The 27,355-nt window shown below is 42.9% G+C and overlaps 1 protein-coding gene across 1 annotated transcript in view; it reads right to left on the bottom strand.

Annotated features, from left to right (window-relative positions):
* Positions 1-27,355, bottom strand: part of SEMA5A (semaphorin 5A) — a 1,998,383-nt gene that overhangs the window by 501,338 nt on the left and 1,469,690 nt on the right. The window contains exon 13 of the mRNA XM_086965275.1: positions 26,594-26,711. Within this exon, the coding sequence (XP_086821401.1) occupies positions 26,594-26,711 (118 nt within the window). The remainder of the gene's footprint in view (positions 1-26,593; positions 26,712-27,355) is intronic.

Here is a 27,355-nt window from a genome sequence, read left to right as displayed (position 1 = left end):
ACACAGCTTATTCAAAGTGAAGGAGCACAATTTTTGTAAATAAAATCTGCGCGATGTAATCCATCCTAATGCATGCTTTTATAATGTGTGTGGAATTGCTGACCTATCGTACTAATGTGTGCAACATGTGAAATGTGCATATGTAACAAATATAATGTTCTTAGTTAAATGCAATGATGTTGCTAACTGGATGTTATTCTGTCTTCCTAACTGCAGAAACTAGGGGACAAAAGAAAAAGCTGTATTCTTCGTTAAAGTATAATATAGGCTTTTTTAGAAATATTTTTTTGTTTTGCTAAAATAATGTAGGCCTTACAAATATTAAGGGATGTGCTTCCTTAGAATACAGATATTTTGCCTGTTTCTGAATAAGCCTTTAGAGTTCTTCCCTGCCTAGGCGAGGGATGTACAAAACATGAATGTAACTACTCTAATGTTTAAATTTGTAGGTAGGCTTTCTTCCTCTTCCTCTCTTGGAAGTTACACAATATTTAGACAAATAGTGTTTAGACAATAATAGTAAAGTCATTGTCAGTAGACTGTCACACCAGCATGGTTAACCAATAGAGAGTCTTGCTGGAGAGAGAAAATGCAACATATTAATGGGAGAAAGGAAGTAGCGGACTATAAAGATTCCTGTGGGAAAGTGTTCCTCAGCTCGTTCACGAGATTGGTGACCTGTCCCTGTGTTCGTGGTATGCTAAATGTCGTGCTGATTCCCGATTCTCTGGCTGGCGAAACCTGCTAATTCGGAGAAACTTTTCTAGAGACTTTGCAAATCATCAGCTGGTGATGCTGCCCTTGCTATTCCCTAACGGCCTTGGTGTTAGCCTTTCAAACTAATTGCACGCTTTGCATTAGTATTTCTGTTACGTAAGTGAACTGTTTTTCGCTGATGTTTTCCCCCTCTCACTCCTCTATATCTGATTTTCTGATGTCTTCATAGATGAGCAGTAATCGACAATCTAATTTGTATTTGTGGTTGAGCATTCATAATATTAAATAACAGGAAAACCTAAATAGAAGAGAATAGAGTTTGTCTTTATTTCTGAGTTTCAAATTTATTTGGACAATGTTTTTAATGACTAATGTGTGACATATTTTTTCATTGTAGGTCCTCTTGGAGAAATAGAAATCCGTTTTTCATTACTTAGTCCCTTTTATCTCGACCAAAGATTCATCGGAGAACCTTTGATATAGCTAACTAAGTGATAAAGACTTATGGGGCCGTCATTAGAGGTACATCTCCAATAGTTATTTAGTGGTTGGTGAGGATAAGTGATATGACAAAAATCCCCCAACGCTTCCGCTGCATCAGTTTTCGGTAGTTGCATCGGATGGTTAGTTTAGACGAAAATACTGGGTAATGAAAAGGCGGAGTTTAAAGAGAGGACAGAATTAAACAATTTTATGATATATGTTGAGTTTGTACCTTTATGTCACGTTGAGGTTTGTTGAATCTCAATGGAATTAGCGCGTTAGTCGTAGGTCTGAGATCTCGAGGTAAGCCTAAGGGCTGTCTTAGTGTGGCATACACTAAGCTTTATGTGCATTGTCTGCTGTTGATGTGGTACTAGGCGGTCCTTGAACGGAAAGTTACTGCACAGGGAACTTTGTTGAATGAAGCAGTGGTGGTTTAATTGGGTCACTTCAGAGGCACAACTGGGAAAATACAGAGAATGTTCCTTGTAAGAGAGCATAATCGCGCTGGTTGAGGTAGTGCTGGAGTTCAGAGATTTCTATCAAATTTCTTTTAGCGGAGCAGATAAGCTGTGTTTATGTAGTTTTTTAATGTTTATCAAATACTTAAAAAGACATTTACACTGAATTTGTAAAGGGAAGGTCATTAGAAGGAGTAATACTGACATAACAAAGAGCTACACTGGTATTGGTACGTGGTGAGTATACGTCACCAAAAGTTCCGCGCTATTATAGGTTAGTTGATGTGAGTCGCACTGAGATTGGACAGCGTAAATAACATTGATTGGGAGTAGAGAAACATAACACAGAAGGAAGTTTGCAGATTTATTCACTAATACAAACTTTACAGGTTTAAAAGAAATATGAAGATAATTAAATTGTTAAAAACACTGTTAAGCAAAGATGAGCCAATATTAATTAGAGATGGAGTTTCTATGGCTCCTGACGGAACGCCTGCATCATCTATGGCGATAGAAAGGGGATACCATACTTGCCCTGGATTGAAAATTGGATGAAATATACAGAACAGATGGAAATTTGGAATTTCTAGTAAATGGCACTTTTAATGCCAAGATTTTAGAAAATGTAAGGAGACAAATTAACAATTTCCTATGACCTATGCAGTGCGAAGCTCTTGAAGAGGGGGATTATGAAGCATATAAAATAGAACGAGACAGACAACAGAATAGATACAAAAATACATTTCAGTTAGAGAAACTGACATGACTGAAGGGGGAAAAAATAAAGAGGAAAAGAAAAATATTGAACCACAAGAGAAAAATGAATTACTGATGAATAGACCTCCGCCCTATCAAGAAGAACAAACTAATACAAAGACAAATACAAGTGTTTAGAGTATTTCACTAAATTCTCCTTTAATACAGATCGAAGAGTCAATAAATAGATCACCTAAAGCTTTAAGTCAGATTCAAAATAAAGAAGAAGTAATGAGAATGCACCCAATAATGAACCCAGATGTTTTATCAGTTACAGTGACAATTGGTCCAATAGTTCCAGTATATAATGATGGGCAAAGACTTACTGGAGTACATGCCTTAACTGTTCCAGGGAGGAATAGTGAACATCCTCATACGGATAATAGAGAAATATTTAGAATAAATGAAAATAGTGACACAAATGGGAGTATAACTTGGAGAGAACTGGAACAATTGATTGATATTTCAGAACAGACAAATGAGACACCAAAACGAATTCTTGACCCTAAGAGATTGATGCACATTGAGAGGAGAATGAATATACAGACACCTAATAGATCAAGAAGTGAAACGAGGGAAAATGTACAGAGAACATAGAAGGTTTAGATAATTGGATTAGAGAAATAGATCCTGGTTGCAGTAGTCAAAATAAAGATGCATACATAGATGTGAATAAATTGAAAGGAGATTTGGAAGAAATGATTGCAGGTACAAATTGTCCAGCGAGAATGATTAATATCAGAAAGATGAGCTGGTATTCTTGTGTAAATATATTATGAGAAAAGCAAGAAGCTTGCATGAGACCTTCGATTAAGAGACATAGATGTATGAGTTGATATTGATAGGTTTAAAGCTGTGCCAAAAACATACAGGTTGGATATTACAGCCAAAGTTTTGGAGAATCTGAATGCATCAGGGAGATGATTGCAGATTAAATAATTAATTTCCACATTAAGACGTTGGGGAGAGTTGGACTGATGGAAAGGAAGATGGGCTAAAAAAGAGGATGAAGCAACCAAAAGCTGCTTTACTATTATACTCTGTAAGAGAAACAGAAAAAGAGTCAGTACCAGATGATGCAGTTGTGGCACACCTAATGAGAGAGGTACCAGGAGGTGGTTAAGTACACATTCCATGGTCAAGACAGAACATATTGTTGATTACAAATGATTTGGCTAGGTTGAGAGAAAAGCCTGTTGAATGGTACAAACAAGTAGAAAGATCAGTGAAAATCTCAACAGTTTTCTGGAGTTATTTGGAAGGCCCTTGTAGGTCTCGGCTTGCGTAGGCTGCGCTTGCGCAGTCTCGCTGGCGAGAAATTATGTCTTAGAGTAGGGAGGTAAACGAGCCAGCTCTTCTCCATTGGCTGGCTTCCCAAACGGCGGCCAGCCATTGAAGAAGAGCTCTGCCTGTCACTCTAAGCCCCGTCTGTTTCGGATTGAGGGGTGTGTTTTTTGCTGTCCTTTCTATCCACGACGTCATCCGTCACTCAAGAAAAAACATGCCCCCCAGTCTGAAATGGATGGGGCTTACAGACTCCTGCTGCCCGTTTGCCCGATGCTTGTTTTTATTTGAATATACAGCACACGCGGCCCGAAAGGCATTGAAGCGCTCTCCAGGGGAGAGGGCAGTTCGTCCGCAACGTCCACCATGCGAGGGGCCTCGGCGGCAGGAGCGCTCTCCAGCTTAACTTGCAGTTAAAAGACTGGACCTGGTTAAATGTATTGCATGCATAATTGCCCATTTGACAGCTATGGAACTTTTATTCCCATACAGATTCTACTGTGAAAATGGCACGCCTGCTAGTAAGAGTGGGGGGGTCTGCACCGGGCTGGACCCCGGTTACGGTCTGCTGTGCATGTTGTTGGCAAAAGGGGGGGGGGCTCGAGTGAGAACGGTCCTTCCAAAAGAGCTTCAATTGGCACATGTGATGTAACCAGAGTCGGGAGCGGCTGTGTGCTGACCTCATTCAACCGGCACTCCTTGCTGTCTTGGGACACACAACACTTGATTTAGATCCCAGAAGGGGGCCGGCAGCAGCTGCCAGGGGATGGGATTAGGAGGGACGCGATGGAGGCCTGCTTTGAAACTACAATCCCCGTCATCCGTCACTCATGCCCCATCGGGACTGAGCCAGAGAAGAGGTTTAAATAACCCAGAGCCGAGCCCAGCAAACCTCTTCATCCTGCACGGCTCTACCTTTGCGCGGTGACCATTGGCTATTTGGCAGTTCTGTCAGAGCCTGATTGGTGGACGGCCGGGCCAGCCACAGTTTCCTCAAGCTTGGTGGGAGAGGAACGTAAACAGCATGGACATACCTTTCACTCTATATTTATCTGCTCGAATCTGTAGCAAGCAGCAGGAGCTGGGGCTGCAGCAGGCATTCCAAATATATGAATGCTCAAAAAGAAATATATTTCAGCATTGCTTGTTTAACTGTAAAGGAAATACATTGAAGAAAATATATATAGCATTTCCCTGTATTTCTTTTAATACAGCAGGTTTGGGAAGTCATAGCTTGCCATGCCTGCCCCTCAGAGCAGATCTCAAGCCAGGGACCGGAATAATGTCCTGAACAGACCAGAGTTTATGTCTTTGAACCAGCCCTTGCGGGGGAACCCAGAGAACCGAGGTTCGAGCAGGAAGCAGAGCGTGCAGTTTTCTCAGTTCACATCGCCCAATGAGGGCACCAGCAAAGACCGCCGGCAGTCACATTCATGGTAATCCCGATTTGATAACCATGTAGATGTTCACTCAATTTGCGATAGCTTTACCCGAGCTGAGTTGCTGCGTGGCTGTGTGGGGCTGTGTGGGGCTGTGTGTGTGTGTTGTGTGTGTGTGTGTGGGGCTGTGTGTGTGTGTGTGGGGCTGTGTGTGTGTGGAGGGCTCTCTGTGTGTGTGTGTGGCTCTCTGTATGTGTGTGTGTGTGGCTGTGTGTGTGTGGCTGTGGCTCTGTGTGTGTGGCTCTGTGTGTGTGTGGCTCTGTGCGTGTGGCTGTGTGTGTGTGGGTGCGTGTGGCTCTGTGTGTGTGTGAGGGTGCAAATGCAATAGGTCTCGCATTTGCGAGAGATTAAGCTATTGGCATTGTAAATGACAATGCCATTTATTTATATGTTTTAAAAACAAAAATAATGTCATGAGCAATGCCAATAGCTCTAACTTTAACAAAGACGGGACCACTGCATTGTAAATGCTTGTTATTTTGAGGTCCCAGCAGATTTGTGGGTCGAGTGTACAATTTCTGCAGATTGGCTGAAAAAAGAATATCTAAGAGATCCAAAAAACAGGAGCACCCTCAGAAGAGGTTATGAAAAAAATAATCAGGCCATTGCATATTTGAAGGGGAAGATTTCTCTGAAGGAAACAGATTGGGTGAAAAATGACACAACTACTCAAGAATTGAAAGAATCAGTGGATGCATATTATGAAAGACTTCTTCAAGTGTTTAAGCTGTATAGTGGTATAGATAATATTACAGAGAAAGATATGGGACATTTTGTGTACAGGTTTGTGTATGGATTGAGACCTGAAATAAGTGCTATGATTCAACAGCATTTGATTTGTTGGCAGAGTAAGTCAATGAAATACTTTGTTATGCGAAGTACTGTTGATGTGATATAGAAATGAGACAAAAAAATGAAAGAGAAATTAATGTTGGCTCCGATGAAAGCAGCAAAGAAAGGGGGTTATTTGAGTACTGATTTGTCAGATGATTATCAGGGCAATGGTCAGACTACTACTGGGATGAAAGGTGTGGTTTTGAATGGTAACACTGGGACGCAAATGATCAGGATGGGTCAGGGAAGAGGTAGAGTTCATTTCAAAGATAAAGAGAAATTGAAAAAGAAGTATTCTTGTCATGTTTATGGTAAATGTAGACACTGGTTTTGCGAATGTAAGAGTCTGTTAAATAATACAGGACAGGCAGGAAATTATGACCAAATGCAAATGCAGAATCAGGGTTATCAGGCGCCTATGAATCAAGCACAGATGAGTCAAGTGTAGATGTATCAGATGCAAAATCAAAATTCATAAATTCAGGTATCAAATAACAGAGGACAGGGTTTGCAAATACCACAAGCTCCTATGCCGAACCAGGATATGAATGGTCAAATGCAAAGGTACAATGCAAATGTGGGTTTTCATACCAATTTTCAGGTGAATTCAAATGTGGAGATGACTTCACAATATTTGATGCAGTCAGAAGAAAATGATTCAGATACATCACAATGGCGTTGCCTGAGGGGGAGGAAGAGTGCGTTCTTCGTGCTTATTTAGTGGTAGATGAGTTTGGTCCCTATGTGGATGGCGAGGATGATGGCAATGCCATTACATTCTTCGTAGATACTGGTGATACCCGTTCAACTGTAAGAACTGTGGAAATCAAAACCTTCCCTTCTCTGGAAAAAGTATCCAAGTTGTAGGAGTTTCAAACAAACTGATTAAAACGCCAGTGACAAAACCAATGAAAGTTCAAATTGGCAATTTCCAAGAACTACACAAATTTGTTGTGTGTGACACGAGTCAAGTTTATTTGTTAGGTAAGGGTTTATTGTATAACATTAACTGTTCCATTTATTTACCCCAGAGGTAATAGCATTTCATACAAAAGATGAGGATGTGATTTTTAAATTGGTGAGACAGTGAACAGAAGTGAATGAACTGTATCCATTGTTTACAGCAAATGATTTCCCTGTTGAGTTGAGAGAAACAATGTTGTCTGATGTGTGGGATTTTACAGGGAAAGATATCTGAAAAGCACCAATTCAAATGATAGTAAAGCCCAATACAGAATTTCCGAGAATACCACAGTACAAAATGAGTCCTGAAACAATTGCAGGAGTGACACCTGTGATTGATATGTTGATTGAGCAAGGAATATTAAGAGAAATCCTTGGAAGTCCATGCAATGCTATAATGGAAATTTACAAACCAAATGGGAAATATAGGCTTGTACAAGACCTGAGAAAGGTGAACAAAATTGTTATACATTGTTGTCCAATTCTACCGAATCCAGCTGTGATCCTATATCAAATACCATGTGATGCAGAGTGGTTTTCAATAATCGATCTGTATTAAGCATTTTTCTCGATACCATTATATCCGGATAGCCAATATTTATTTGCATTATGGTTCGGGAACCGTGTTTTGGCATGGTGCTGAGTTCCTCAAGGGTACACAGAAAGCCCCTCGCTTTCAATCAGATATTGAAGAAATGTTTAGAGTCATTGGTAATGGCTAAAGACTCTGTTTTTGGTTCAATATATCGATGACCTTTTGTCGCATTGAAAAGAGGAGAAGACTGTGTGACAGATACAATTGCTCTACTGAACCATTTAGTAGTAGGTGGCAATAGGTGTCACCGGGGAAATTGCAATTCTGTAAGAAAGAAGCTCTTTATCTAGGCCATATCATTGAAAAGGCAATTTGGAAAGTTTCACAAGATCGAATCAATGCTATTATGCAAATGAATCTGCCAAATACACAGAAAGAAGCTTGAATGATTTTGGGAATGGTTGGATATTGCAGGCAGTGGATTATGAAATTTTCACTGCTCACCAAGCCATTACAGAGATTGATTCGCAAAGAAGTGACAGGCCCAATACATCTTGATGTGGAAGGCATGAAAATATTCTTGGAGTTGCGAGACAGCTTATGTCGAGCACCAGCATTAGGAATGCCAGATTTTGACAAAGATTTTGAATTGTTCTGTAATGAATGTGATGGTTGTGCACTGTCAGTTATAACTCAAACTCATGGAACAGCACAAAGACCAGTGGCTTATTTTGTGCCACACTGGATCCAGTTGCTGCAGCCTTACTGGGATGTTTGAAAGCAGTTGCTGCTACTTATGTGAGTCTTGAACAGAGTCAGTCAATTGTATTGGGACATGCTTTGAAAGTGTATGTGCCACTATCGGTTGAAATGTTGTTAACACAATCTTGCACACAGCATCTTATAAGCAGTCAGTTAACAAAATATGAACAAGTGATATTGGGAGCAGATAATGTAACAATAGCCAGATGTACGACTTTGAATCCAGCTACATTGTTACCAACACCAGGCTGTGAAGTGGTTTTGGATGAAGCTGACCATGATTGCCTTGGTGAATTGTGTACCAAACCAAGGCCCAATATCAAAGACACACCATTGACTGAGTCTGATGTTGTTCTGTTTGTGGATGGATCTTGTCTGAGAGATTCAGAAGGATGTTTGTGAGCTGCATATGCAATTTGCACAGTGGCAAATGTGATTGAAGCGTCATGGTTGAAGAGAGAGAGTTCGGCACAAGTGGTTGAGTTGGTGGCTCTTACCAGAGCTTGTTGCTTAGCAAAGCAAATGAAAGTAACAATATACACTCATAGCCAGTATGGCTTTGGGGTTGTCCACGATTTTGGGCAGTTGTGGTCTCAACATGGATATTTGACCTTTTCGGGTTCACCGATACGAAACGGAGAGTGTGTAAAAGATCTACTGATGGCACTACATTTGCTGGCACAAATTGGGGTGGTAAAATGTTCAGCTCATAGATCCGGTTGTGAGTATATCACACTGGGTAACAGATATGCTGACGAAATTGCACAATTTTGTGCTTTGAATACATATTCGATTAATGTGGAAGAACAAAAGGAACAATTGGCCAAACAGAATGAAGGTTGATGTTCTCATCTGTTGAAACTTGGGATGAAGTGAGAGAACGACAGGAAGAAGCTAGTGATTCAGAAAAATGGGTGGATCAAATCAGGTTGTAAAAGCAGATCAGATGATGAAGTGTAGAACTACAGTGATGGAAGACCAGTAATGCCAGTCTGTTATCACAGATGGCAAGGGTCTATCATGGTCCAACACACATAGACAGAGATGCAATGATCAGGTTGTTTCGTCAAATATGATTTAACCCTAAATTCAGGGTTATTGCAGAAAGTCTCTGTCAAAGATGTATTGTTTGTCAGCAACAAAATGCAGGGAGGAAAACAGTGGTTAGTATGGGACGAATTGGCAAAGCTGCCGGTCCATTTACAAGAATGTAGCTAGATTTTATTGAAATGACTCATTGCCAGGGACTACGAAAAAGTCCTTGTGGTTCTTTGTCTGTTTTCTCGTTCGGTTGAGGCATATCCAACAAAACGTAATCACAGTCTATCAGTTGCTAAAATGCTTCTTAGAGAGAAAATACCTAGGTTCGGTTTCCCAGTATCTTTGGAATCTGATAGAAGGACACATTTCAATAATGAAATCATTCAGATGATTTGTGCAGCATTACAAATTGAGCAGAAGTTGCACTGTGCCTACTGACCTGAGGCTTCAGGTGTGGTTGAGCAGATGAACGGCACAAACAAATCTAGATTGGCTAAGGTTTGTTCATCAACAACACTGAAATGGCCTGATGCACTGCCATTGGTGTTAATGAGCTTGAGAACTAACCCGAGACAAAAGAACAGGACTGTCCCCACATGAGATTGTAATGGGCAGGGCTATGAGACAGCAAACAATCCTAGCAAATCAACTAATGAACATTACTGATGATTTGGTACTGGATTATTGCAAAGGATTGGCTGACGTGGTACGTTCTGTGTCTCACCAGGTTGGAGAAGTTGCAACAACAACACAGCAAGAACAGGGACATGACCTATGTTCCTTGGGACTGGGTGCTTGTGAAAAAGCACTTAAGGAAGTCTTGCCTAGAGCCAAATTGGTATGGTCCCTATCAAGTAATACTGGTGACGACGACTGCTGGTAAGTGTAGAGGTTTGCCGAATTGGATACACACAAGCCATACCAGAAGAGTTCCAAGTCCACTTGAAAGTGAAGAAATTGCTGAAGAAGAATGACGTGAACAAAGAAATGTTCCAAGGCGAGTTGAGACTCAAGTACAGTGGGCACAAGTTACTGGGACTGATAAAAATGATGCTGTGATTGTAAATGCTGAAAATGAAGTGATCCCTTTAAGCAACAACAATCACTTAATCAATAATAAGTGACTTTGACAATGAAAATTGGTAAAGAACAAAGAATGGAGATAAATGGCCAAAAGGAGTAAAAAGAGTGAAATACGGTCTAAATAGAAATGTTCCAGAAATGGTGATTGAAATATCTAGCCAAACAGAAGTCAAAGAAGAAGAACAAGTGCAAAGAACAAAGAGAATTAAAGTACCAAACAAGAAATAGCACCAGAATGAACATATGTGGTGACTGCTTGAACAAATGATTGGTAAAAAAAAATCTTGAATTCTGTTCAAAAAGCAGTTGCTCATACAAGCCACCCTAAATGAACTGTTTTTCTGAAAAGGGTACAGAAAAAGAGAGAGGAGATTTATGAAAATAAATGAATTCTGAAAAAAAGTTCCGAAGCAGAAGCGGAAGAAGAGTTGAAGGAAAATTTTGTTTGGTAATTTCTGATTAAATCTTTTAATTTCTGACAAATATTTTGATTTTTTTTAGAATGGATAGAACTAAAACTGAGAGTGGTAAACGGAATCAGGGGATATTTAGGCGAAGATGTCTTAATGTTTGTCCTGCATGTGTTACATTAATAATATTTGTATGGTTGGTATTAACATTTGTAGTACCACACTTTGGGGGTGATTATGATAACGGGCAGATCGCCACCGCCGGGCTGCCGGTAGTGATCCACCCGCCATCTCCACCTGATTTACCCCCTGCCATATTATCATGGGAGCAGACGGAAAGTCCGTCAGCCACTTTTCCGCCGGTCGGCAATCGTTACGCTTGCCGGCCGGGCGGAGCTGGGGCAAAATATGGTGGTGGTGCCTAGCAGGCACCACCATCCATATTATAATGCCTGTTTATGAAGGCCTTTCCATGGCGCGATGCCGCCCAGGAAAGGCTGGTGGGGATGGGATTTGGGGGACCGTTGTGGGCCCCCAGGGGATGTGGGGGTACACTTGGGGGTACCCATGGTACCCCGTGCATTCCCATGCACACCGTGGCAGGTACTACGATGCACAACATGCCTTTTCACCATTGCAGCGGGTGCTGCTGTAAGCAGCACCCGCCGCAGTGGTGGAAATGCGAAATGCGACTGCCAGGGTGGTGGTCGCATCCTAATCAGTGGTGCGGGACCACCGCATGTCTAGCAGACGGTCTCAGCACTGTTAGAGGGGTGGGCGGATGAAAGTCCGCCTGTCATCCTAATAAGCCCCTTTATGTTTAGTAATGTAGTTATTATTACTAATAATAATGAGCATGTAGCAATAGATGTTAAAATAGATCTGAAAGAAGATTCAGAGACTAATATTAATGAATTAACCATTAGTGTTTTACACTTGGACAAATCCATTAACGATATCTCACTAAATGTCTTCATTGAACTTCTCTATGAGTATGTGGATACTATGGATGCGAGAAATTGTTATGTGTGCATACAGTCCCCTACCTCTGTGTCTGAGGGGGTGACATACTATCACCTTCCCCTAACCTTTGGCATTTAGTGTAGTGTCTTAACAAGTCTGTTCTATGGAAAAGAGGTTTTTCAATATTACTACTACAATTTTGATCTAGTATTTTCAGAAGTCCTTATTAGAAAGAATATGAATATAGTGTATAGTGCTAGGAATGCTGAGTACCTGGGAGATTTCTTCCATCCTACAAAAACAATAGACACAGTATATACATATCGAAATAACCTGACTTGTAAGTTACATAGTGTAGAAATATAATTCATTAATGCAGAAGAAAATAGATGTCGAAACTTTAAACAAAGAGCTGTAGAGCAGAAGAGCAGAGAACCACCCGGGCACATAACAAAGGTAACCACAAGCAGGGTGAGACTTATGCTGCAATGACTCTGGATTTGCTTCATAAAGGAAATCTTTGGTATTGAGCCAGAGGACTAATTATAATAATCATTTTGTTGGTTCTAGTGAATGTGAGCATACTTTTTAATAACAGGGGGTTGGGGATTAAGAGGTGGTCCTTATCCTGTGATCCCTGTAGTCTATTATGTGTGTGGGAGAAATGCCTACTAAAGGTTGCCACCACATTGGTATGGGTGTTGTTATATGGGTATAGTCTTTCAAAAGATATACCATGTTGGTGATAAATATGGAACCAAGGAAAAAAACTAACAGGGAGTAAAAGGAGTCTGAGTGCTGCAGAAATTGTGGGAGATATTTTTGGAGCATTGATACCTTCAGTCAGAGTGATTCTAAATTCACAAAAGATTAGAAAACTGTCGACAGTGGTTGATCGTTTATCAACGGATACTGCTGGGGGGGTTTTAATGATGGATACAGAAATAGTTGCTATGAGAACAATGGTATAACAAAATAGATTTGCCCTAGATGTATTATTGGCAAAAGAGGGCGGAGTCTGTAGTATGCTGAAAATTCAACAATGTTGCACATATATTCCTGATAAAAGTAGAGATCTGGAGTGATATATCAGCAACATTAATCATTTAGATGATGATTTAGCAAAACTGAAGGTTATTGTGATGGTTTGGGATACCATCAGACGGGGGATTGATGGAGCACGATTTTTGTAAATAAAATCTGCTCGATGTAATCCACCCTAATGCATGCTTTTATAATGTGAGTGGAATTGCTAACCTATAATACTAAAGTGTACAACACGTGAAAATATGCATAAGGCATGACAAATAGATATTCTTAGTTAAATGCAATGTTATTCTGTCTTCCTAGCTGCAGAAAATAAACGACAAAAGAAAAAGCTGTATTCTTCGTGAAAGTTTAATGTAGGCTTTTTAGAAATTGTTCTGCTAAAATAATGTAGACCTTAGAAATATTAGGGAATGTGCTGTTCCATGCTCATGTCCTTCAAATATTACAACTGCTTCCTTAGAGTACAGATATTTTGCCTTTTATCTTTCCTGTCTAGGCGAGGGATGTAGAAAACATTAATGTAACTACTCTAATGTTCAAATACATTTGTAGCTAGGTTTTCTTCCTCTTCCTCTCTAGGACGGTATGCAATATTTAGACAAAGAGTATTTAGAAAATAATAGTATAGCCATTGTCACACCATCATAGTTCCCCAATAGAGAGTCTTGCTGAACAGAGAAAATGTAACATATTAACAGAAGAAAGGAAGTAGCGTACTATAAAGATTCCTGTGGGAAAGTGTTCCTCGGCTTGTTCACAAGATTGGTGACCTCTCCCTGTGATCATGGCATGGTGAATGCTGTGCTGATTCCTGATTCTCTGGCTGGCGAAACCTGCTAATTTTGAGAGACTTTTCTAGAGTCTTTACAAATCATCGGCTGGTGATGCTGACCTTGCTATTCCCTAATGGCCGTGGGTTTAGCCTTTCATATTAATTGCACGCTATGCATTAGTATTTCCGTTACGTAAGTGAACTGTGTTTCGCTGATGTTTTCTCTCTCTCACTCCTCTAGATCTGATATTCTGATGTCTTCATACATGAGCTGTTATGATTATTGTGAATCTAATCTGTATTATTGAGAACCAAGTATCAACATTCTAATTTGTATTTGTGTTTGTGTTTGACCATTCATATTATGAAATAACAAGAAAAACCTAAATTATATTTCTTTATTTCTGAGTTTCAAAGTTATTTGGACAATGTTTTAAATGACTAATGTGTAGCGTATTTCTTCATTGTAGGTCCTCATGGAGAAATAGCATTCCGTCTTTCATTATTTAGTCCCTTTTAGCTCTACCAAAGATTCAATGGAGGACCCTTGATATAGCAAACTAAGTGATAATGACTTATGGGCCCGTCATTAGAGTTCCAATAGTTATTTAAAGTTGGTTGGTGTGGAAAAGTGATATGACAAAAATCCCCCAAAGCTTTAGCTGCATCAGAAGTCCGTTGGACTGATTACGAGTTCCTCTTAATATTCTTACTGGGTTGAAAGGTATTTAAGGTATCTGATAATCCCTAGATGCTTTAAATAATTCAACTTTCATTGAGTTTTGGCTGGTCAATCCTGTCGAAATTTAACAAGGCAAAACATATGGTATTTATCGCATCATGTGGATTTTGATGTGTTGAACACCAAAATCTGCATTTTATTCCCCATGAACTCGTAATAGGCGTTAGTTATCTCAACCAATATACAACGTACCCCATAGTATTGTTATTTTATATGGGGTGATAAATAACGCCTTAGCTCATAATCAGGATCAGGATGTTTAATACTCAGACTGAAAAATACCTGATTTAAGATGGGGAACAGCTCAAACGGACAAAGGCAATTCTCCCTGATCATCATCAAAATCAGACACCCATAGATTCAAGCTTTGATATCAACATGAACACAGACTGCTTCACTCCAGCTGACAGCAATTGTAAAATGTCTTGGATTCAACTGTGACATTTCCTTTACACGTCAGCAAGAAAACCAAGACAGCTTGGCTTCAGCTCTTTTAGAAACCAATGAATAACCTGCATCTTGAAAATGATCATAAATCGTATTGCAGGGCCCACACCCACTAGGCCCAGATGAAATTTAAATCATGCTGGCGTAATTTGTTTAATTTTGGGAATATTGTGCTACATTTCTTATGCAAAATTCCTGCAATTTTGCCACTTCGGTACATCACGTAATTGCGCTGCCAATCATGTTAAAGTAATAGCTAAGGATGAATGCTAACAAACAGAACATCAATGGCTGTTATTCACTGTAAATGTGTATTTTGTGCAATTTTTATTTAGTGTGCAGAGTGTCCTTGTGTCAATAATTGATTCAAAGATGCATTTTACACCAAACTATAATGCCAAATAACGGAGTTGCATTTTGCATAATTACGCATAATTTCAAGTCATTTTCTAAAATTTTGTATAATTAAATATAAGTAAATTACCTGAATTTCCCACACCCTAAAGCCCATCTGTTCAGCACTTCTTTTTTTGAACGAACTTTGTACTATAGAAATTCCACTTCATTCACACATTTAATATCAAATATTTTTAATCGGAGAACATTTTCTGGCATTCTGCCATGTCTATACAATCACTTATAAAGAGAAAGATTCATACTTATTCCTCCATTCCACTCCTACTTCCTATATTTACCTTGGAAAAGTGTCACAGAGATGGGCCCTTTGAAAACAGGAGGGTCTGGGATAACTCAGATGATGTCTTAGTAGACCAACTACAGGCAGTCAAAATGGTGACATGATGGCTTCGGGTGTCAGGGTGAGAGACAAGTATTAAGTTCTGTGAGTCATTGTGATGTTGAAGCTTGGCTAATCTAGCACCAAACATTGGCAGTCAAGGGCGTGTGGGTGGATCCTGGGTCGGCAATGACATTGACATCAGGGGTAACAAATATGGGACACACCCATTTGAAATGAACCACTCAATATGGATGCCAGTGTAGAAGATGAAGTTCAGGGGCTATATCATTGATACGTATGGTGCAGTGTCCCACTCCACACCCATAGCACACACCTAAGTCTGTATACCAGACACAGGGAGGGACATTGGGAAATATCGCAGTAAATGCACTGCTCCTAATGCACATGCAAACCTGGACATCCACTGAGAGCAGTGCATTAGTGAATGGCCTGTTTGAAGCCACCAGCCTGCTTTTGACTCTGGAGCTGGCCACTGGACTGTCTTTCAAAGTGGAGGCAAAGATCTACCTGCAGACAGGTGCAGTGAGTGACTGCACCAGCCAGCAGAGGGGTGCCTGGGCAGGCGTGTAGTTTGGTCAGTAAGATTGGAGGGGGTGAGCTTCAGATTTTCAGACAATCAGTGTGAGAAAGTGCCTTCTTTCTTGCATTTGTATGGCCCACTTTTTGCTGAACTGCTGATGTGCTTTGACTGAGTGTGCCCTGGGCTCCTGCCAACCAGGTACCCAGGGCCTGTGTTCCTTCCCTAAAGCTGTACTAAAACAAAACCCAATTGGAATCTCTGGCCACCTATTAGCCCCTAGTAAATGGTACCCTAGGTGCCCAGGGCCTGGTGACCAGAGAAAATCCCTATGGGCTGCAGCACTTATTGTACCACCCTTAAAGGGCCCTGTACCCTGACACCCACACACTGCCTTTGCAGGCTGTTTGTCTAGGTACAGAACTAAACAGAGAGTTTACATGGCACACATCCCTGTGTGCCATGCCCACAGAACCCACTGCCCTGGCATACTTCAGTCACCCCTCTAGCTGGGTGCCCTATGCCAGTGGTGTGGGCACAGGTGCATGAGCCCTGTGCCCCTACAGTACCCAGAGACATTCCTGGGCACTGTATATGCAGTGATGCCATTAAGAGTATATGGTGCAGGGAGTTTGTCATTATGAACTCCACAGCACCATAATGGCTACACTGAAAACTGACAAGTTTGGTACCAAACTTCTCAGCACATTTAACCCGCACTGATGCCAGTGTGGGATTTAATGTAAAATGCACCAGAGGGCATCTTAGAGATGCCCCCTGAAAACCTACCCTACAATCCAAGTCTGGTCTGAGTGGCTGCAGAGGCTGCCACACAGCAGACATGTTGCTGGACCCCCGGGTGGAGAGCCACCCGCTCTCCTGGGCCTGCAACAATGCACATCCTGGGCAAGGTGCTAGGTCTCCTTCCTCAGGATGGGCAGGGGGAAGCTTCTAAGGCAGGCCACCTCTGTGAGCTTCTCCAGACCATTTGCTGTACTCAGCAACTGGCCCCCACCAGTTCCAACCCCCACTCTGGTGGGAAGACTGGTGGGAAACCCCACGTCAGGAAGGGGGTGTTCCAGCCTGTGCCAACCCCACCCCCCAGGTGGGAGAGGCGAGGTGAAGCACGATCCTGGGCTCCATCCATCTTGAAGATGGGGAGCCCTGCCTAATCACAGCTAGGCTCCTGCCCCCCTCCCACAGGAGAAGAGCAGGCTAGGGGGTGTACCCACCCCAGGACAGGGACCTATTGGTCCCTGTACTTACCCTACCTGTAACGCCCCTAAATTTAGTATTTAAGGGCACCCTGAACCTTCCTTCCTCAGATCCCAATAAGAAAAGAAGAAAGAAGATCAAGAAGAAGAAGACCCGCCGTGCAGCTTTTAACAACAGGACGACATCCACTGACTTGGCCCCAGCCCTACCGGCCTGTCGATACTGGAACCTGCTCCTGCTTAATCCCAGCGACTCCTGCGGACAGCAACCTAGGGACACCCGGAGGACCTGCCTGGTTTGACCCTCTTAAAGATTGGGACTCCCATAAGCAGAGGCTCTTCTTCAACAACCAACCCCTGGTGCCAGCCAGGAAGCTCAAGACCTGCCCACTCTGCACCCGGCGAGCCCGGCCCATGCCCAGTGATCCAAGACCACGAGGACATCCACCCGGCGACTGGGACCCAAAGTCCAGTGCCCAAAGACCCTCCTCTATGAACCAGATGACGCCTGCAGCCTCAGAACTAGGGACCCCTCCAACCGCGACCAGCCGAGGGTAAGATTTCCCGACACCCAAAGACACCACTGCACCCGGCGCCCTGCGACCCCCTGTGCCTCTCTTTGGGTTACCTACCTCTTCTCCAGGATCCTAACTTACCTCTCGAAGTGGTGGTCACACCTGAAGAATCACCGTCCCCGAGTCTGCAGCCTTTGTTCCCTTGTTACCTTTCCCATTGAATAACATTGAGCACCCAGCGGCTCAAAGGCACCCTGCACCCAGCCGCCCAAGTGCCCCTTGCAGCACAACCTGTGCCCTATCCTACTCCCCCATTTGCCCTGAGCAAATGACCAGGAGCCCAGCTCCCACAGTTGCGTGGCCTGCTAGCCAGCAGCCACCAACCGGAGGCCCTCTGTCCCTCGTTGGATAACATTGGGCCTAACTACCTCTCCACCCGGCCTCTCCTATGCCGCTGAGGGTGAACCAACTGTACCTACCTGATCCTGGGGGACCCCTGAGTCTATGCCCAGAACCCTAACTTCCCCATCTGAGTACTCACCTGGAAACCAGTAACTCACTTACCTGCCCTTGGATAACATTGACTGGTTTGACTCGAAAAATCTTCTGTGTGAAGTTTTGAAAACTTAAAATATTCCCATAAAATCAACCGAATTCGAAGTACTCACCTGTGATCAGGAGAGAAGCCAGTACTGCATCTTGTAGCCCAGTACTGAGCCGCAAAAGTAATCCTAGTTGGGTTTACTAGTAACTTGAATTTTCTCCATAGGAATCCATTGTGTGCTTTTCTGTGAAATTTCTTCTGTGTCTACTTTTGAAAACTTTAAATATTCTTTAAAAATCATACCAAATACTGAAACGTAATTACTTACCTGTTTTAAGTTGAGGCCCCAGTGCTGGACCTAGGAGCCCAGTACTGAATTACAAAAGTAACAAGATAGTACTTTAACTGCAATCTGAATTTTCTCCCATTGGATAACATTGCCAGTTTTTCATTGAAAAGTTTCGAAGTGTGATCTTTTAAAAACGCTTTATATTCCCTAAAAATCACTGCAATAACAAAAACGTTTTTACTAAACTCTTTTCAGCTTAGATCCCATGACTGAATCTAGGGTCCAATCCTTGAACTAACAGAGTAATCTACAAAGCAATCAGTTGTATTTATATAGAAAAACCCATCAAGCTCAATGCTAAATTGTGTTTAGAATTGTGTTGCCTACTGCAACCCTTGTAGCTATTGTGTTTACAAAAGTTATTGCCTTTCTGCAAAGTACTTATCTGAGAACTCTCATATTGAGAACAGTATATTTTTGATACCTGTTGGTTCTAAAAATAAAACAACTATATCTTTGATATAAAAACAATTGGCCTGGAGATCAGTCTTTGAGTGTGTGAAACCTTTTGCTGACTGAGTGTGTACAACAAATGCTTTACATTGTCCTCTGGTACTGCCTTACTGCTCGACCAAGCTACCACTTTAGAGAGTAAGGTCACACCTGGCTTTAACCTCTGTTTTACCTCTGGGGTTTGAGGACTCTATACACCCTGTGCCATATCTTGGTCCAGTATATATAGAGCCACTTTCCCACAATCAGGCTGGCATATATTGTTTAAATACATTATTTGACAAGCAGGGTGCATGAGAGGGACCTAAGGGACAGTAGAAAAGAAGAGGAATGCAGATTAGTAGGAGTACTAAGAGAGACAACACAATATTTTGTAAAATAACTAATATTTTTGAGGATATTTCAAAACTGAGAGGGAGAAAGTGTGTGTTTTTGTCGTTGTGTATGTAAAACTTACTGGTGAAATCTGACCGACATCTCACCATACCCGACTGAAAACACCTGTACCAACTATTTGTCAAAAAATACATATATTATGGGGGTGTAACACCTCAAACACCCCTTTTGAAGCTACGCCCTTGTACCTCTGGTGTCTCTTGAATCCTATTTCCTCCTCTTTTGAAGACAGCCTTCGGGATGCACTGCCTGTGCACACCTCTAAGCATGGACGTCATTTAGGGGTTGCAAAGGCTTGCCCCTTGCTACCCCTGGCACTCCCTGGGCAATCCTTGGCCTCAAAGGTGGCAAAATCAGTGCCTGGAACACAGGAGCAGCTTACCCTAATAGAAGGTGTTTGGTGCTCCATTTTCCTGGTGTTCAGTTAATTCTTTATCGCACAAAAAGTGAATAGTATTATTCACTATTAGTGTCGTAAAAATGGAGTATACTTAGCTGGAATATGACCCTATCTGGCAGCTAAGGTACCAGGGACCTGGAAATAAAAAGGGAAGTACGACAAACACCATTTGTATTTAATTTTTTTATTTAAATGATTTGGACAAAGTATTAAGAAATACGGAGGTAGATTTTCCATATGTAGGGCGGTGTGGACTTCCCGTTCTACTTTACATGGATGATGCCGTCTTTCTAGCGAGGACGGCATTAGGCCTTCAATCCCTACTTGAGGCTTTTTTTAACTTTCTGTCTGATTGGGATCTGGTCAGTAACAACTCAAAATCTTACATTATGCAAGCGGGGTCCCGATCAAGAATAAGTTTCCATTTTAGGGTTGGCTCTCCTATTATCCCCCGTACAAATATTTTTTCCTATCTAGGGGTACTCTTGGATGATCAGTTACAATTGGGGTCCCAAATTATGAAAAAAGGGGGGCTTTGGTCAGGGCAAATGCGGCAATTTTTAATTTTGCCACTAAAATAGGGAGGAAACCTGTTTGTGCTATGCGAAAGGTGTATCAGGCTAAAAGCCTGGCAACAGCCAGTTATGGGAGTGAAATTTGGGGTCATATCAAAGTGAATCTTTTACAGGTGGCAGAGAATCAGGGGTGGGGGAATCATATCGCCCGACGCCCGAACCATGTAGATTTTTATAATGGGCAAGAAGATTTAGTGTCTATTTTGTCCGACGAACAAGAAGACATTAAATCACTGAACACGGGTCTCTGCCCTCCAGCTCCCTCGCTCTGTGATCTGGAAGCGCGATGCCGCTGCCCCAGAAGTGGAGCTGCGGGAGACACAGAGATAGGCAGAGAACTGCACTGTCTCTGCAGCTGCTGGCAGGTAGAGGCCAGTGTGCGCAGGAGCAGATGGACGGGCACAGGGCCCCAAGAGTGGAGCCGGGGCTGGAGACATAGATCGGGCCCGTGAGAGGGGCCCGGGAGGCAGCAGACACAAGACCCCAGTACACTGGAAGACAGAGGCCGAGTATGGGGGCTCAGAGACAGACCCCCGAGAGAGGAGGACCAGGCCTGAGGCTGCCTAGAGGACAGACGCTGTCTGGTGTACTTAGGATGGTGGGAGGAAGAAGAGGCTGTCTGCCTGGGGCTGCGGGAGAAAGAGGCTGGTCACGGGGCAGAGACAGAGACAGGCTCACAGTAGCTATGATCGGAGCAGTGTGCAGGCTGCTCAGAGGGAAGAAATTAACCGAGGGTCAGAACCGGGTGGAGCGAGAGAGGCAGCTCTGGGAATTACAGACCAGACGGGCTCGGCAGAGAGCAGCCTGTGAACGGGGATAGGTGTGCCTCCCTGTCAGAGCGGCCTCAGGGAGGGGCTGAAGCTGGGGAGGGAGAAAGGGGCAGCCACCAGAGGAGGAGAACTGGCAGCATGGGACAGGAGAGAGACACCGAGGCAGCCGCTCTGCAGTGCTATATTTGTCAAATTTGAAGTGCAGGTGCTCAAATCTTTGTTGGAGGCACACCTACTTGTCTTTGGCTCCAGTGTATGTAAGTGTGCGTGGTACGATCTATATGTCTTTGAGTGCGTGTCTGCCTGTTGTGTCTTTGTCTGTGAGCGAGTATTTAAGTTTGGGTGGGAGTTTTTAGGACTGTGTATGGAAGTATTTGTGTCTGGGGTGTGGGCATCTATGTATCTGTGTGTCTGCCTGTATGAGTGTGTTATATATGTCCAGGTTAATGTTTGCATGTGTGTTCCAGTTGCGACTAATGAATTCTCATGAAGTGCCTTTCTGTTGTAAAAAAAACAAAAAAACTGCATGCTTCTTGGTCCAGATGCTCCCGTGTCAAAACGATGGAGCGGAGGTCGACCCTTTCCCATCCGCATGGTTCTTCCATTCCTTCCATTCCCAGAGACCCTGCTCCTTCCTTCCATGTCTCTATTCCTCTCTGAACAGGTGTCTGCCCCCCTGTTCTTTGAACCACCATCGCTCGGCGCTCAGCCGCCTAGAAAGGGCTGGCAAGTGCCTTAGGGAGCATGAAGGATATTTCGTGCAGCAGGGGATTAAAATCTCAGCTCTTTAGAATGAGTGGGGTGTCTCTAAGAAGTGAAGGAAGTCATATTGGCAGACAGTGTCTCCGGACGAGGAGTAGTTGAACACTTGAGTTCAACAGTAACACTGTGCCACTGGCAAGTCCCGTAGCAATAGCTAAGCACGGAAATTATTGTACATCAATTACGTGCAACAGCGTGTGTAGACTGCTAATTAGCTGCCGGTGTTAAGCACCAGCACAAATTAAGCACTGCTGCTCTGGCCCTGCCACTGAGCAGAGAGAAGAGGCTGTAGTTAAGGGACTCCCAGGGATGCAGCTGTGGAGCAGACACATTACCAATGCTAGGATCACCCTAAACCTGCAGTATGTCATGCGGCTGTAGCAGTGGTGGCATAGGCCACACCTCCTTTCACAGACCATCTTCACTTGGCACCGACCCGTTCTCCATGACCCTCCACTCGCACCGCAATCTTGCGATCTCCCCTTATCCTCGGGGGATTGGCCTGTCCCCCGTTTACCGACTCTTCCCTTTTACCAGCCCTAACCAAAGAACCAACTCCAGCCTCTACCTGAAACCTGTCTCTGGTACCAGCTACCTCCCTCAGTCAGTTTCAAAGACTGCTATAAATCCAGCCATAAGAGGGGCCTTCCCTAGCACTAACTTATTCAAACGTCTCACAGCAGAATTCCTCGCTTTTTGAAAGATGCTTTCCAGTCTGCCTCTCCTCTCCTGCAATTCGTGCAAGGGCTTGTTGGATCTGTTCTTCCCAGTACATAATGTAATCATGCTTAAAATGATTATACGCTCAGTGATGTACAGTCTTTGTGCATCTTTCTCTAACCTGTGTATCCCTGATTCAGGCAGGATGGGCCCCTTAATGTGCCTGTCTTTTGGGTGGAGAAAGTAGGTCTTCCCCTACTCTCTGTACACACCTCATATACTAACCCCTCTCTAGGAGTCAGGGAAATGGTCCCCTCCCCTTGCCTCTCTGTACACATCACATTCACCTTAGTGCAGGGACGCAAGCTTTGTATCTGTCCCATTGACCCCTCTGATCCGGATGGTAGCAGGGAGAAGGGTTCCACCTGCTCAGTGTGCGCTGCATATTCCCACTTCTGGGTGCAGGGGGTGGACTGTCCCTTACCTCATATCTCTCAAACTTTTCTTCTTTGCGCAGGTTGTTGGTTGTCCGCTTTTATCTGTCTCTAATTGGATGGGCTCTGTTCTCCAGTTCTCTATACTCATTTACTTTATTTACACCCCTTGCTTGTGGTATCACATGTAGTTTCAGTTGTGAAATTTAAGTAAGTTGTTGCCCCCCCTTATAAAGGTTAAATTATGCATTTGGGCAATGCTGTTGGAGTCTTGAAAGTTTTTAGCTTTTTTTTAATATGGATTTACAGTGATGTCAAGAGGGACAACACACACAAATAAGGGGGAGTTGATGTGTGGTTTATGCTTTTAATCCTTCCAAAGTTGCAAGATTGAGAATTAATTCCCATCATGGTTGTAATGTATATATTCTTCCGATTGTGTGCAAGTAGGCAGTTTATGCTCTTGGCTCCTTTTTGGCTCCAGTACCCTGTGCGCTGGAGTAGTAGACTTCAACTCTCTTTTCTGTGATCATCGGTGAGTTCTCGGTCCAGTATGCTTGCCTGCTTCCTCATCTGTGGACATGTGCACAGTGCAGACTGTCCAGCTGTAAATTATTTATGCACATTGCTCCCTCTGTGACTAGTTTAGAGGAAATTCTTGCTCCTGGGACGTGTTTCGGAGGGGGGGGGGCGTTGACGCTTGCTTCTTGACCTTGTGTTTTAGAGGAGTAATACAGTGGCAGATCAGCCTGTTTTAGAGGGCTGGCGAAACAGTCTTATTGGCCTTATTTGACTGTAGGTATGGTGGCTTGTAGGCCTGAGTTATTTGGGTGTGAATGGGGTGCTGACTTGTGGCCTTGTTTGGGAGGGAGGTTGGGTGCTGATGCTGGCTTCTGCATCTGGTTTAGGGAGTAAAGGCTCAACTTTGTTGCAGGGTTGGAGACTCCTGGGCCTTGTCAATAGACTGGAGACTCCTGTGCGTGCTCTAGAGGTGGCTGAAGACCCCTGGGTGTGCTCTGGAGGGCTCTGGCTCGAGGGACAAAATTAGGGAGGCACTGGTGCATGTGCTCAGCTTAGGAGTTGAATGGCCTAGGGGTGTTGGTTCTTGAGCCCAGTTTAAAGGTGGCGGGCCGATTTCTGGTCTAAATATTATAGGAGAGGCTGCTGGTTCCTGGAGAAAATGTATCCATCATTAATTCTGCCCTCACATAAAGCGGACTGTGATATCATCCTGCGCATATGGCGAGCAGTGGGAAAAGTACGTATTTTCCCATAAACTAGACAGTTGTGTCTCGGGCAGCCCTTATAATTCATTTATGGAGTAGGTGGGACAAGTGGATTTTACAGGACATGTAGATCACAGTACCATTTTGTCCCTTGGCCAAGTAGATTATTCAAAAAATTCTACACCCCTGCAGAGAATAATTTCCTAAAGCATCTCTTATGTGCCCCACAGAGCCTTTCCAACTTGGCGGCCCATGAAGAATTGGGGGTTCCGTTTTTGAGTGATACTCTGGCCTCACGCCCTCTTGTATTCTGGTTAAAATGCTGGCTGAACCAGGAGTTAAACCTCACCCATACAATATTGGGAGAGTGCTTGACACTTGATAAAGTAACCCAAATTCCATGGCTTAATTATATTAAAAGTAGCCTGGAGGGGGTAGGTCGCGTAGAGTTATTTCACAAGCTAAAAACCATTACCAACAAGGACGTGGAACTAGTCAGGGAAGCCTTCCTATCATTAAAAATACTGGATAAGGATGAGCAGGAACTCAAGAAACCAAGTGTCCGTAGGTTCATAATGCTTAAAACAACACCACTCATGGTGCCTTATCTCCTGGGGTCCCTATCCATACATGAGAAGTTCCTACTAACTAGGTTCCCGATGAACCTTTTTCACCTCCTGTTGGTTAGACCCAAGGGTTGTTATAGAGGACAAGTGTTAGCATCCTGTGGCTGCGACAGTCAGTCTCCGCAGGACCTGCTACACTTCATGTTCTTCTGTAAATTTTATTCAATTCCATGGAAACATTTCCTGGTCCCTATTTTAAAGAAGTTGCATTTTAGTCAGGTTGGCACGGCCCTCTTGTATCTTCAATTACTGAGCGGGATTGTATATTTTTTATTGTGGGTTATTTAAAATCATAATGAAATCAAGGGCTTGTATTTATGTATAATATGGGGGTTGATGTTTCACTGGGTAGGTAACAGCAAGATGGCCTAGTTTTCCAAAGGATGCAAGCTGAAAGCAAGCCTATTTCACTAGGATGTTTTATGGGATGTCTGCTTTAATGAATTAGCAGCTATGTATTTTTTGTATTTTTTGGACCTTTTTTCTAAAACTGAGAAATGACTTGGAGTGGGTGTGATTTAATATGTCTGATTTTATGTATATGTAGTTTTGTAAGTTTTATGGTTGACCTTTGTGTAACCGAATAAAGTTTATTTGATTTGATTTGACCCTATCTGGCAGCTAAGGTAAGAAAAACAATGCATTTAAATGTATGCTGTATGCATGCTTTTATGTGAGCGTGTTTATCTGAGCGTGTGTAAATGTGTGTGTATATTTGAGCATGTGTGTGTGTGACTCAAAGTAAAGGTCAAATGGTGTGTGATGTCACTTACGTTACCCCTGGCATTTTGGTGAATTGACACCCATGTCTCTATGTGGTGCACAGACAGTGCACCTCTTGGCTGCCTCTTTACTTCTGAACCTGCATTTGAAATATTCCACAGGCGCAAACAAAGGTTTTCCTCATTACATGGGCCACAACAACATGTAAATGAGGGAATAGCCCCTTGTGATCACAAGAGCCCATATTTGTTGCCAGCAAGATCCGTATTACAAAAAGGGCCACAGAAGCATCTGCGCCCCTTTCCCGATGCCAAGTCCCCCAGGAGCCAACATGGCAAGTGGCATGGAGCGCCTCAATGTGAAGGGAGAGAAATCATTTGCAGAAAAATAACTAGTAAACCCTTAAAACTCAGCTGAGCAAAACAGATCAAACAGAAGTGATCACGCACGACTTTCTTTTAAAGGTAAAAAAAAAGGAAATTATTGATTGTCTTGGTAAAAGTGACTTTAAGCATAGTTAACACCATATTTTTCAACACGATCACTTGATAATGCTCCCTACAAATATAAACATTCATTCTACAAAGAAAAAAATGGACTGAATGTTCTAAAGGTTTAAGACTTCCAGATTCATTTTTATCTTCCAACTGATGAAACAGATCATTTCACAACGCACAGGTACAACCTGCTCAGAACCGCCAGTCCACGAAATGGAGCAGCTTGGGGGGCACCCGGTGCATCCACTGTACAGCCAAGCAAAGAATCTGTGCGCTCCAAGGAGCTCGCCAGCATCTGCTACTCAATATGGAAGATCAAACGGCCTTAAGTGAAATGTCCTGAAGCGACCGCTTCAAGTTCTCGGAGCGTGAGGTCTGCCGCAGCGGAAATAAGTCTTTTGAGAAATCCTTTGCATATGTGGTGACTTACCGGGCAGGCAATGATGCTCTGCTCCCACTGGCTCATGCTGAGGCTTTCTTCCAGCGTTGTGCATTTCTTCATCACCATGTCCCAGCCGCAGTAAGGATCCTGCGCTCCAATGCAGGCGCTGAGGAGAAAAGCGCATATCGGTCACACGAAGGGTGAACTGGTATCTGACAAGATTTACAGGAACACCATTTATGGACACAACTTTCTGAACAAATTAGCTGGAAACAAGACGTTAGCTGACACCGGATTAAAAAGTGCCACAAAGGCTGCCAGCATATGTCGCAAACATATTTAAAGAAGAAATCATGCCACCTATACCTGGCAGCCATATACTTCTAATGAAAATTTGAAATGTAAACTATTAATAGATCATGATAGGGGCTTCCTATAAAGCAGCTGAGCTTACAACATATTTAGAAATCGCTTTTTGTTATATTGCAAATGATAGGAAATTATGTTTCTAGTCGGCATAAAGAAAATATACGATTTGCTTTCAATTACTGTAACCTGAAAACATAGTTTAAACATGCAAGGATGACTAAAACATGATATTTAATGGGAAGTAAATAAAAACAGCGGCAAAGTAAAGTAGTATCACACACGCTCTGCCACAGGAGTGTAGTTCCTTTTCGGTGGATATCCACATTTGATCAGGAAATATGACATCACTCACAGTGCAGTAGAGACAATGACAAGTGCTCTAACTCATTGCTCCATGCTCTAAGCTGTTGTAGGCAGAATCACAATAAGACTGACAGCTGA

The sequence above is a fragment of the Lissotriton vulgaris genome, chromosome 4_1 (assembly GCF_964263255.1).
Source record: "Lissotriton vulgaris chromosome 4_1, aLisVul1.2, whole genome shotgun sequence".
Lineage (NCBI taxonomy): Eukaryota > Metazoa > Chordata > Amphibia > Caudata > Salamandridae > Lissotriton > Lissotriton vulgaris.
This window is presented reverse-complemented; position numbering and strand designations above follow the sequence as displayed.